General features: G+C 49.8%; 1 protein-coding gene and 1 pseudogene across 3 annotated transcripts in view; one reads left to right on the top strand and one right to left on the bottom strand.

Annotated features, from left to right (window-relative positions):
• The first annotated feature begins 255 nt into the window (after positions 1–255).
• Positions 256–13369, top strand: part of PEX1 (peroxisomal biogenesis factor 1) — an 81600-nt gene continuing 68486 nt past the window's right edge. For both annotated transcript variants that reach the window (XM_077268182.1, XM_077268181.1), the window contains exons 1-2: positions 256–412; positions 4888–5028. In XM_077268182.1, coding sequence (XP_077124297.1) covers positions 299–412; positions 4888–5028 — 255 coding nt within the window. In that variant the 5' untranslated portion in view covers positions 256–298. The remainder of the gene's footprint in view (positions 413–4887; positions 5029–13369) is intronic.
• LOC143781543 (E3 ubiquitin-protein ligase UHRF1 pseudogene) lies at positions 7680–12654 on the bottom strand (annotated as a pseudogene). The gene has a single exon (XR_013216754.1). The product of XR_013216754.1 is annotated as an E3 ubiquitin-protein ligase UHRF1 pseudogene (transcript).

The following is a 13369-nucleotide window of genomic DNA, read 5'->3' as shown; positions in this document are numbered from 1 at the left end:
CTAATCTGATTGGTCGGAAGGAACCATCATGCAGAATACTTAAAGGGGGGCTCTACAATTTTTTTTCTGAATTTAAACATTAATATTATACACACCTATACGATATCCTTTGTGTATTTTTGTTAAAGTGGAATAATCTAGAGGTGATAACTGACGAAGTTTAATTCTTCATATAGGAACTTTTGACTGACACTTGTGATCAGTCACCCCCCTGGACGTGGTGGAATGCGGAGGTCCAGCAGCGGTGTGTCCCCAGCACTGTGGAGCATGATGTTGTGATCTGGAGCCGCCGTGGGGAATGCTGGGAGGGGGGATATCGGGGGCTGCGGCTGTCACCGTGACGCTCACCGGCGCTAAGGACGCGTTCCTGCGCCTGACACCCGAGCTCAGCGCGCAGCTGCGCCTGGAACAGGTGAGAGCGTCCCCTGCCGACCTCCTGCGGGCTGTGCACTCACTGACTGGGGGCCACAATGTGTCCTCACTGCGCATGCAAGGTGCTTCTGATCGTCCCTGTTGTAGAACTACATCTCCCAGCATGCTGCTGTCAGGGCATGCTGGGAGTTGTGGTTCTACATCAACTTGAGTGAGATCTGACACCACCATTGATTTCTAGAAGTCAGGGAGCTTGGAGCCCTTTGGTACGGCTCAGATTGCTCTGCTCGCGCCCTTTGACCTCCATCATCTTTTTTTGGTGTGTTGTTCCCCTTTAAATAGCTTTATAATGTCCTTTTCTTTTTCTGCAGAATATTATCGTATTTAGTAATGGCCCCGCGAGTACGTGCGATCTGCAGCGTCACCGTCCCCTAGAATAAAACCTTTGCTCCAGGAGAAGCCGAGAAAAAAGCGACGTTAATGAGTAATTGTGGCGCTGGGGGAGGGGAGGCTGCTGCAGCGCCTCGTGCGGAGCGTCTACGATCGGGCAGTGAAGGGCACAGGACGGGGGCGAGTTTTGTCTGTGGTCACATTAGTGCACTCGGTTTTTTAATTAAAAGGCAGGTTCTGTACTGAACGATACCGGTAAAGGAATATCCTCATTTGTGCAAGTGATGTCACACTACTCGGATACCGTCGCTGAGAAGCCGACCTCCGGGGTCTTTAGGCCGTGTGCACATGTTGCGGTTTTTTGTGTGTGTGCAGATTTGTCACAAAACCTGTAGGGTTTCCTGTCACCGGCAAAGTGAATGAGAATCCTGAGGCCTCCTGCGCACGGGGCTTATTTGTGACTTGCAGATTGAATCTGCAGCATGTCAGTTCTTGGGCTATGTTCACACTGCAATCTAAAAGCTGCAGCAGAAGCTACGAGACATCAAGAATCTCCTGCACACACTAAGGCCGTGTGCACACGTGGCAGATCTGCAGGGTTTTTTTTCCGTGCAGAAACGCTGCAGATCCGCAAGTGATTTATAGTACAATGTAAATCAATGGCAAAAAAAAAAAAAATGCTGTGCTAACGGTGCGGAAAAATCTGCACGGAAAAACGCAGCAGGTTAAAAAAAAAAAAAAAAAAAAAAAGTACCATGTCAATTATTTTTGCAGATCTGCTGCGTTTCTGCACCTATTCCATGATAGAAATCTGCAAGGGTAAAAAAAAAAAAGGAAGAAATGTGCACTAAAATCTGCAACGTGTGCACATACCAAAAAAAAGGCAGATTCTGATCTGCGTTTTCTGCCAAGAAATGCAGAATTTGTACAGAAAATTCTACAGTCAACTCTGCAACGTGTGCACAAAGCCTTATTTTTTTTTCCCCCTGACAGAATTGGGAAAACTGCTGCGTATTTGAAAATCGCAGCACTTTAAATCTTTCAGCTTTTTTTCATCCATAGAAAGAAATGAGTAAGGCTACTTTCACACTAGCGTTAACTGCAATCCGCCACAATGCGTCGTTTTGCCGAAAAAACGCATCCTGCAAAAGTGCTTGCAGGATGCGTTTTTTCACCATAGACTAACATTAAGCGACGTATTGCGACGGATTGACACACTTCGCAACCGTCGTTACTACATGTAACGTTTTTTGCTCACGACGGTCCGCTTTTTCCGACCGCGCATGCGCGGCCGGAACTCCGCCCCCACCTCCCCGCACCTCACAATGGGGCACCGGTATCGGGTCCTGCTGCTTTTTTTGGTGCAGAAAACTCGGCAACAACAGTCGGTATGTTCACACGTTCCTGATTTCAATCCTTTTTTTTCAGGTCAAAAACCGCAGCTCTTGGCAGAAAACGCAGGTGCGTTTTTGGTGCGTTTTTGATGCGGTTTTTAGTGCGGTTTTTTATGCAGTTTTCTCTGCAGATTGTCTGTGTTTGACACAAATAAAGTTTTAACTGCAGTGGGGGAAAAAAAAAAGAAATGATGTCATTTCCTTGTCCAACCCTTTTCTTCTTCCATCCTCCATTTTGGGACTAAACACCAAAATGAGTGGACGTGTTTTGAATGACAGCGCTCCGCAGAGTGCTGAGCGTAGGCCAGATCACAGCCCGCGGATCCAGCTCTATCCAGCTATTTAAGTCTACGTTCACATTTGCGGTCTGCGCCGCAGCGTCGCCGCATGCGTCATGCGCCCCTATATTTAACATGGGGGCGCATGGACATGCGTCGCACTTGCGTTTTGCGCCGCATGCGTCACTGCAGCGCACGCATCCGGGCGCAGAGGATGCAGCAAGTTGCATTTTTGCTGCGTCCAAAATCAATCAAAAAAAGGACGCATGCGGCGCAAAACGCAAATGTGAACATAGCCTAAGTGCCACGTATTTAAGTGCCACGTATCACGTATTTCAGTGCCACGTATTTCAGTGCCACGTATTTCAGTGCCACGTATTTCAGTGCCACGTATTTCAGTGCCACGTATTTCAGTGCCACGTATTTCAGTGCCACGTATCACGTATTTCAGTGCCACGTGCCACGTATTTCAGTGCCACGTATCACGTATTTCAGTGCCACGCATTTCAGTGCCACGTATCAGGTATTTCAGTGCCACGTATTTCAGTGCCACGTATTTCAGTGCCACGTATCACGTATTTCAGTGCCACGTATTTCAGTGCCACGTATTTCAGTGCCACGTATTTCAGTGCCACGTATTTCAGTGCCACGTATCACGTATTTCAGTGCCACGTGCCACGTATTTCAGTGCCACGTGCCACGTATTTCAGTGCCATGTGCCACGCATTTCAGTGCCACGTATTTCAGTGCCACGTATTTCAGTGCCACGTATCACGTATTTCAGTGCCACGTATTTCAGTGCCACGTATCACGTATTTCAGTGCCACGTGCCACGTATTTAAGTGCCACGTGCCACGTATTTCAATGCCACGTATCACGTATTTAAGTGACACGTATCACGTATTTAAGTGCCACGTATCACGTATAAGTGCCACGTATCACGTATAAGTGTCACGTATTTAATTGCCACGTATCCCACGAAGATCTTCCATGGAGAACAGACACATCCAGAGATATGTCTGCTCTCCACGGCTGCAGCAACACACTGACAGGAGCCATAGTTCCTGTCGGTGTGTCACTGCGCATGTGCGAGCGAGTTTACCGGCGGTCATTGACCCCGGCACTCTCGCTTAACGGCAGTGCTGCGTGGGAAAGTTCAACGCAGCTGTACTGCCGTTAACCGAGACACCGGAGTCATTGAACTCCGGAACAGTACGCGATACACTGCTAGGAGCTTCGCTCCTGGCAGTGTATCGCCGGAGAGCAGCCGATCGGCGTGGGACACTCGTTTTATGGATTCTGCGGACAGGGAGTATGGATTTGATTTTTTATTTTGTGATTTTTTTCCTGGAGGATCGAGGGCTTCGCCTACAAGTGTGCTGTTGGTGAGTATATACTCTGTTATATGTTGTATGTACTGTGTGTCATGTATGTGTATTGTGTGTAGGTGTTTAGTGTAACTTTACAATTGTGCTAAGTCGCCGGACACAGGGACAACTCTCCCATCCTAATACCGGATGGGAGTAGTAGTCCCATACGGCGACTTAGCACAATGGTGGCACTAGCGTCGCATGGGGACACGCACACACACACACATACATACATACCAAATCAATCAAACGGCCGACACGATCCCCATGCGACGGTATGCCTCCATGTCTCTCCGCCCAAGCACTTCCGCCCACGCACTTCCGGCTGCAGCGGTTCTGCACCACAAACCGCAATAAAACCCGCAGATATATTTTTGATCTGCGGGTTTTACTGCGGGTTTGACCTCACAATGGAGGTCTATGGGTGCAGAACCGCTGCTGTTTCGGGCAAAGAAGTGACATGCTCCTTCTTTTTTCCCGCAGCTATTCAGCGCGGCTTTTTTTTTTTAATTCAGGATCATGTGCACAGCGGTTCCTGTTTTCCATAGGGTACATTGTACTGTACCCTGCATGGAAAAAAGCTGCGGAACCGCAGCGACAAAACCGCTGCGGTTCCGCGGTAAAAAACGCACTGTGTGAACATGGCCTCAGTAAAGTGTATCAGCCTGCACAAGAGAAATGTACCCAAAAACCGCAGAAAAACCTGTTTGGTGTAAGGAGCTTCTTTACTGCCAAGACTGCAGGTGTTGCCTGCAAAGAAAAATGCAGCATGTGAACAAAGCCTTACAGGGGCTTTCCTGCAGATTTCACCCAAACTACTAAGTGGGAGAAAATATGTAAGAAAAACGGAAGTAAGAAAACAAATTAAAGATGTGCCTCAGTGAGTTTCTCACGGGGGAGGGGGCACGAGGGTCCAATTCCTGTTAAATTTTAAATGGAATCTGTTGGTAGGATCGTCCCTCGTAACCGTCTATATTGGTGCGCTTTTTGTTTTTACACCTCCCTGGGTTCAGTTTTAACAAAAAAAAGTCAGTACATGGTGAAGCACAGACCTCTGACTGCACGCTGTCATCTCTCCTCCAGGGCGGCGCTGTAGAGGTGACATGGGAGGAGCAGCCGGTCTATCTGGGTTGGATGGAGAATCGCAGCAGAGTTACAGACTGCACCATGGTGGAGCTCAACAGACAGCTGGGCGAGAAGATGGGACTTGTGGATGGACAGCAGGTACTGAGCGGGGACTTGTGACTTCTCGGCTGTTGAGAAACTACAATTCTCAGCATGCCCGGACATTCACACGTGTGTATTGACATACAGAGTTTTAAGCATAAATTGGTGCATTTTAAGGGGGTCATACAAAGTGTGATCACTGGGGTCTGACCTTAGAGGTCATAGACAGATCAAAATAACAAGGGTCCACCCAATGTCCTCCTTGTGATAGTGGCCCAGCAATGTCCGTCAGATGGATGACGATGCACATCATTGACCAACTGTTCCATTAAACCAGAGGACTAAGGATCCCCCTAATCATTATTGACGAGGGTCCCAGTGGTCAGACTTCTACCGATCCTCAAGTCATCACCTATCAAAATGGAGATCATAGTTGATTTTACGGTGAGGCAATACGGCGTCAGCCGGTGCCCCTGCTACATCACAGCGCTGTAGAAGTGAATGGGGCCACGATGTGACACCCACAAGACCGCAACAAGCAAGTCACCAAAAACTCAATTGGACTTTTTCCAACTTAATTTCTTTTTTGGAGGCAGAATTTTTTTTTTTTTTTTTTTTTTTTTAAGAGAAATCTATGTCCAGAATCTATCTTGTTTTTGCCAAAGTTTTGAGATCCAACCAGATTTTTTTTTGCAGCCTTTTGCCTGAAGTTTGTTGCAGATTTCAGAAAATTGCATGTGAATAGCAATGTGGATTTTCCATTTCCATCCAGAAATAAAAAAAAACAAAAAAAACCCCACGGCATAAATATTCCTAAGCCTGGCTAAGATGTAGAAAGGATTTTGAAGCCGATTCAGCTTCAAAATTCTCACCAAAACCTACATTATCTACTCCTTGGCTCCACTTTCAATGGGAAATTTACATTGATGCTCAGACAGCAAGTTTTATTTTTTCCTGGAAGGTTTTGAAAATGTCACCTCCAGGGACTGGTGACTGTTATTCATATTTTCTCTGCAGCAAACGCTGCTGCAGGGAACATGAATCTCGGCTTCAGCACGATGCAGGGTACCACACGCTCCGTGTGGTACCCACTCGCCTACGTGAGTTCCCAGGCACACGGACACGGATAACTCCGGTACCGATTTATTCCGGTACCGGAATTATCTGGACGTGTGGGACAGCCCTTATACGGCGTGTGCTGAGCTCTGCGGTCGCCGCATATGGTGCGGGGAGCAGTCCCGATGACTTATTCTGTTACCTCCTTCTCTTTCACCCGTCTGGCCCGCCCTTCCCTGCCTCTCTAGTCGTCATTGGGACCGCTCCCCGCACCATATGCGGCAACCGCAGAACAAGACGACCCCCGACTTGAGAAGATTTTCAGGGGTTAAAAAGTCATCTTATATGCCGGAAAATGCGGTAAATCACCTTTTTCGCCTCCGGGCAGACATGTAATGTACAGAGGGGCTGGTATTCTTTGCTGGAAACATCTAATATTCAAAACTTCACATATGGCCTGCTTATACTCTGACCTGTCTCAATGTTTGGTGCTTTTTCTGTAGCTCCTCCGGCCCTCTTCTATGTCAGGGGTCTCTGTGTCAGTCAGGATGCTAGCTTAGCTTCTTTCTACATTAGTCAGGTCCTAAACTACAAGGATTCACCCATGTTGGCCATCATGCATACTTTCGGCCACATTCCGACTAGACGTACGCAGCCTCACTCAATGCAAGTGTATTGAGCAAGGCTGGAAACAGTCTAGTCTGATTGTACCAGGCGTATCTATATCGCATGCTTATGATCGCCCACTCCCATCATTGGAGAATCCTCACAGCATGCAGTGCATGTACTTTGAGGATTCGCACGCCTGCAGTCTGTAACGACAGACTTGTACCTCAAGGCCAGACAAACCTTTTAGGCTAATGTTCACACGTTGCGGATTTTGCTGCAGATTCGCAGCTGTTTTCCTTGCGGTGTACAGTACCATGTAAACCTATGGAAAACCAAGTCAGCTGTGTCTATGCTACAGAAAATGCCGCTCAGAAACACTGCGTTGTATTTTCCGCAGCATGTCAATTCTTTGTGCGAATTCCGTGGCGGTTTACACCTCCATAATAGGAAGGTGGAATCCGCACAAAACCCGCTGTAAATTTTGCAAAACCGGTGCGGAAAAATCTGCACACGATTCCGCAACGTGGGCACATAGCCTTAAGAAAACTTAGGGTGAGTGTCCACGGTAAGTAAACGCTGCGTGATTGACACTGCAGCGTCAAACACGCAGCGTCCAGATGTTCCAGCATAGTGGAGGGGATTTTGTGAAATCCCGTGTCCACTATGCGTGGAAACCCGCACGCGGCGGCCCTGCGACTCCGGACATGCTGCGCGTCTTTTCAGATTGCAGCATGTCCGTGCTACCTGCGGCGACGCTGCGTCGCCGCAGGTAATATCACAGGGCCCTATGGCGAGGGGTGCGATGATCCCGGATGTGTACAGTACACATCCGGCATGATCGCGTCCCAGAAAGGGGGCGGGGCTTAGCGCCGAGCGGCTTCGCCGCTGTGGCTATACCGCCGGCCATCCTGAGCGTGGACACGCAGCCTAACACTGAGTCAACAATGCTGAAAAGCAATTTTTTTTTCCTCTATGACACCTGAAACCCCCCCACCCACCAGACCATGATCATTCTGCACATATAAAAATGAAGTCCACATGTATCTTGTAGAAATGAAATACATTTATTTATATGTGAATATATAAAGAAAAATCCCCAAAACATTGGTAAAGTATTTCATAGCAAAGCAAGAGGTCCATCAATACCAATGACATTAGCTCTTCAGAATTAAATCACCAAATCAGCAGAAGAGTGCACGTAGGACACTCAGATATAGAAAATATACAATAATACAGTGCTCAGTGGTGGCAGTGCCAGGAAAGGAGGAATAGCGCTCATCCAATTCTTGTAGTGGACCCAAGTCACATGCCAATGCAAGAGTGTATGGCCAGAGGGGTGAACCGGTAACCTAATGTGCCAAGTATAACTCCCGCCCTGACAAGGGCAGTACCCAAGTATAACCTATGAAGCATAACCCATTGACGCGTTTCCACCTCAAAAGCAAAGCCTCATCAGGGGAGTGTACTTGCAGAAGAGGATCCATTAGATTCATATCTAAGGGGTATAAGTCAGGGCGCTGCAGTGACAGTAAGCCCTAAAAGAAGCAAGCAGAGTGCAGCACGGCCTCTTGTAAGTGCACTCTCCTGATGAGGCCGAGACGCCGCGGGTGGACTATTCTTTTGGGGCATATCCTAGGGGTTCATAGGTCATACTTGAGTCCTGTCCTTGTCCGAGCGGCAGTTATACTGGGGATATTAGGTTACTAATTCACCCTTCTGGCCATATACTCTTGCATCGGCATGGGACTCGGGTCCACTACAGGAATTGGGCGAGATCTGTACCTTCTTTCCTGGAACCGCTGTACTATTGTAGTGTGTTCTTGCGCTGAGCTTACTCATTAAAAGTTACGTTCTAACCATTTATCCTACTTGTACTATTCTGACTTAATATTTATCATATCAGATTTCAATGTTAAAAAGAAACCAAACGACATATAAAGCGCACAGACATTAATGTAGCAGAACAAAGGTAACGGAAAAAAGCAAAACGGAGCCCTCCCCCATCCCAATTGCCTGGGGAGAAGGGAATCAGGGACTGACGACACAAGGATCCAATTGTGTTCTATGTGGAAGTGGAAATCACACCTATAATACATTTGGATATTAGAGCATAGTCACATGGTGGGACCAGCTGAGCAATGGACTCCTCTCGGGCAGTCCCATGGAGAGGTACACATGCTCGGGCCTTATCTGGATTGTTGGGGGGTCCTCAGAGTTCTACCCTTTAAAAGTAAAATAGTGCAAGAGACAGAAGGCCAGGCACAGTGAAGCATAGACTTAGACATTAGTGCCATTACCAGCAGTACAGATAACATACGGTGATAACCGATTACTCTCTGAAGCAGGTGGCCCAAAAGAACATTTAAATCACTATTTGGCACATGCGGGGCTATTGTATCCAGGCCGGGAAGTCTGCTCTGCTGCAGAAGGTTCAATGGACCCAAAACAACCTCATACATCTAATAGTCAGCAGGAGGCCACGCTACCAATAATACAGATATGGCGTAGTTATAGGGGTATTCCCATCTACAAGACCCTAGCCCAACATGTAGTAGGTGTAATAAAATAGCAAATATCTTCAATCAGAAACGTAGTATAGTTTTTCTGATTCGCTATGTCTCTCATGTGCAGGAATTGCAGGATCTTGTGTATCCATGGTTACGACCACTATCAGTGATCGTAACCATGGATACCCAAGGTCCTGTAATGCCTTTTGCATGAGGAAAGAGACATAGTGAATGAGAAAATCTATACTGTGTTTCTAATTGGAGGTATTTGCTAATATTATTACACCCACTACATATTGGGCTAGGATCTTGTAGATGGGAATATCCCTTTAAACTACTGATCTCGACCTGTGAAGAGTAGTTATAAGCAATTAAGCTCTTCATTCTGGACAAAGATTGGAATCAGTGATCTGTCCATCTACAAGTAGGACCACCCACTGGACTCCTAAATCAAACTGAGTAGAGAAAAAAAATCTAAGTTACAATAAATTACTTCTCACTGCTATCAGTGTTTAATGGGTTGTTCCAATTTTTAGAATTAGCACCAAACCTGCTGATCGGCATGGCGTCCAAATACCGAGACATCTACCTATTTGAATATAGCGGTGGCCGTACATGTGCCCTACTGCTATGTTCATTCTCTATGGAGCCGCCAGAGATTGCAGAGTACAGTGCTCGGCCTTCTGCGACAGTCCCATAGAGAATGGCACAGTGGTGCACACATCTGGCCACCACTACATTCAGAAAGCACTCTGGAGCCCACTTTTTCGGATTAGTGCGGGTCCCAGCAGTCAGACCACCAGACAGGTGATATTTCTAAAGATTGGAATACCCCTTACTAACACATGAGATGATCAACAAGCTGATAGACCCTGATCAGCGGTGGCTTATACCCCTGCAAAACATTATTATAGGGACTTGGCTTCACACACGTCCATCTTCCTAATCCCAGATATCCAGATGGGTAGAGCTGCATGTGGTCAACATTGGTTCTTCTCCATGTATGCCAGCAAGTCATGTCCAGTAACCATGGCATGTAAAGTCCGCTGCAGCCTTTGATCTCAGAGTCAAAAGTAAGGGACAGGAGAGTTTAGGGGGAAAGAATTGGCAATTATGGCAGAGTCCCGAAAAGATAAGAGCTGTAATAACGTAATGTTGGCTTCCCACCAGTTATCGCCCCCTCTCATAACCTGGGAAGAGCTGGCCGAGGACGCTCTGCAGGGGTTTGTTCACCCTCATGTCATAGTTCTTGCCCAGGTCGTGTCGGCAGGCCGGACAGCTGTACACGGAGGCCTTGAAGGAGCGGTCCAGGCAGCTCTTGCAGATGTTGTGCAGACACTCGGTGGTGATGGGCTCGTACACCACCTCCTGGCAGCAGATGCACAGGAAGGTCTCCTCCACCTTGCTGATGAATTTGGGCCCCTCCTTTAGATGCGTCATCACTTCGCTCCATAACTTGACGTTCTGCTCGTCCTTTTCGATCAGCTCTTTTTGCTCCGGGGTCAAGTCGTACACGAGCTCAGTTTTAGTTTTCTTCTTCGTTCCCTCCTCGTCGTCTTCATCATCATCATCCTCAATTACAGATTTCCTTTTTCTCTTCCCTTTGACCGGCGTTTCTAGTTCATCTGAATCTATATTTTCCTTCTCCCGCTCCTTGTTGGCCACAGACTCTAGGTAACCCTCGGGGTACTGCATGGTGAGGCCTAGTTTTTTACCACGTTCTTTGCCCTCTTTGGTCCATGGCGCCGGCTCGTCGTCATCTCTCCTCAGAAGGTAGCGCCATATGAGGAAGCCGGACTTGCCCTTCTCAGGCCAGTATTTCACCACTTTGTAGATGCCGTCGTATCGGTTGCCCTCTTCTGGGGCGAATTTGCTGTGTTTACTCCCCTTGGCATTACGCACGACACGTACAGGTTTACCCGCTTTCCAGTCTTTGGCTTCGGCCCCTTTCTTGTCATTGATGGGGGCGCTGCAGTTGAGGGCCAGGGCTCGATTCATGTTGGTCAGTTTCTGGTCACATGACTGCTCAGCCGTCCGCTTGTTACCGGAGAGGTCACGACCTCCACTCCCGGTGTAGGTAAACTCTGTGCCATCATCAGCATCATCCTCATAACCACCAGCCAGGACCAGAGAATAGGAGCCGTCATTGCTTCTCCCATGGATGCCCGCCACATGAGGCCGGTGCACACCCACCTCGCTAACCTGCACCCTGAACTTCCACATGGTGCCAACGGGTACACCAGGTATCTTGCCATAGTGATTGGACGGGACAATGGTGCACTCTCTGGAGCGCCCGACGCACGCCATGCCTTTCCCCCAGTCTCTATGAGAAGATGAGCTGGCAGACGCCATCTTGGCTTTCTTCTTGCTCTCCTTTAGCTTTTCCCCCGCCAGCACCACCTCGCTGGTATCGTTCCTGCAGTCTGGGCAGTACCAGTCATCCACATCCGGCAGGGCGGACAGCGGAGGGTCCAGGCAGTAGATATGGAAGGCCATGTCGCACTCATCACACAGCAGCTGCTTTTCGGGGTCCTGTTTGCCCCCGCAGACGTGGCAGGCGCACATGCGGCATTTGGTTTTGGGGTCATCCTTGCACAGCTTGCATTGGGGTCCAGTCTGCGGTTTGGCGGGCACCTCCTCAGGAGGCGGGGGCAGGGTCTCTGCTGGGATTGGGGTCCCGGGCTTCTCAATCTTAAACACCTCATCCACAAATACAATCTTGCAGTCATTTATGGGGTCTCCGGCGTCCCCCATTAGCAGCTTGGCGTACAGTTCCTTGCTGGCCTTGCCCTCTTTCTTGCGCAGGATCTCGGCGTCGTACCAGTAGCCCCGCTCCTTGGGGTCGTCAGGGTTGTAGTTGAGCATGACCACCAGTCCGGCCCGCAGCTCCTCCCAGGGCAGCGTGCTCCGGGCCCGGGGGCGCACGTCCGGGCCCCTCAGCTGCACCACCCCATCCTCAGGATAGTCCTCATACTTTATATGGTAGATGACGTCATCGGCGGGGTCTCCGGGGCTTCCCCGGGTCACGTTCACCACCTCCGCCTCGAACCAGGCGCCCATGTGCAGGTCCCGGGCGTCCACCGGCTCCTTTATCCGGTACAGGCTGCGGGCGCTGGGCTCCTCCTCCCCCGGCTCAGTCTCCGACATCGGGGAGTCGTCGTCGGGCTCTTCCGCCATTACCGGCACCGAGGAAGAAGGAGGCGGCGGGAGCTGGCGGAGCAGCAGCTGCACGATGTCATTCAGGCCGACGCTGTAATCAAAGAGCGTGTGCCCGTCCTCCATCTGCTTCCCCCGGTAGAAGAGCCGCTGCCGGTCCTGGTCCGCTCCGAACACCTCCTGGATCCGCTCCCGCAGCTCCTCCACCTTAGTCAGCTTAGACAGGGAGTCAATGCGGTGAGTCTCCCGGCCGTCCATGGTGCGCACCTGGATCCACATGATGGCGGCTACGTCTAGCTAGTCGCTACTGCTTCTGATCTGAAGAGACTTCCGACCTCCCGCTCTCCTCCGGTGGCGCGGTTTATAATCTGGCGGGAGCCTGACACGCCCGCTGGTGATTGGTTACGCGCGGATCAGTAGGGAGGAGTTCACTAGAAGTAGCTCCGCCCCCTATTCTCCGACGCCACTTTCCCGCCCGCTGTTCCTGTTGTCATGGAAACGTTACCACATTCAGTAGTGATAACGGCCTCCCCTCACTGTACAGGGCCTCCCCTCACTATATACGGCCTCCCCTCATACACTACCTCCCCTCCTTATACACGACCTCCCCTCACTATACACGGCCTCCCCTCCTTGTACACGGCCTCCCCTCATACACGACCTCCCCTCCTTATACACGGCCTCCCCTCACTATACATGGCCTCCCCTCCTTGTACACGGCCTCCCCTCGTACACGGCCTCCCCTCATACACGACCTCCCCTCATACACGGCGTCCCCTCCTTATACGCGGCCTCCCCTCCTTATGCACGGCCTCCCCTCCGTATACACGGCCTCCCCTCACTATACATGGCGTCCCCTCCTTGTACACAGCCTCCCCTCCTTATCCTCCCCTCCTTATACACGGCCTCCCCTCCTTGTACACGGCCTCCCCTCCTTGTACACGGCCTCCCCTCCTTGTACACGGTCTCCCCTCCTTGTACACGGTCTCCCCTCCTTGTACACGGCCTCCCCTCCTTGTACACGGCCTCCCCTCCTTGTACACGGCCTACCCTCCTTATACACGGCCTCC

The sequence above is a fragment of the Ranitomeya variabilis genome, chromosome 6 (assembly GCF_051348905.1).
Source record: "Ranitomeya variabilis isolate aRanVar5 chromosome 6, aRanVar5.hap1, whole genome shotgun sequence".
NCBI lineage: Eukaryota > Metazoa > Chordata > Amphibia > Anura > Dendrobatidae > Ranitomeya > Ranitomeya variabilis.
Note: the sequence above shows the minus strand (reverse complement) of the source record. Positions and strands in the feature narration are given on the sequence as shown.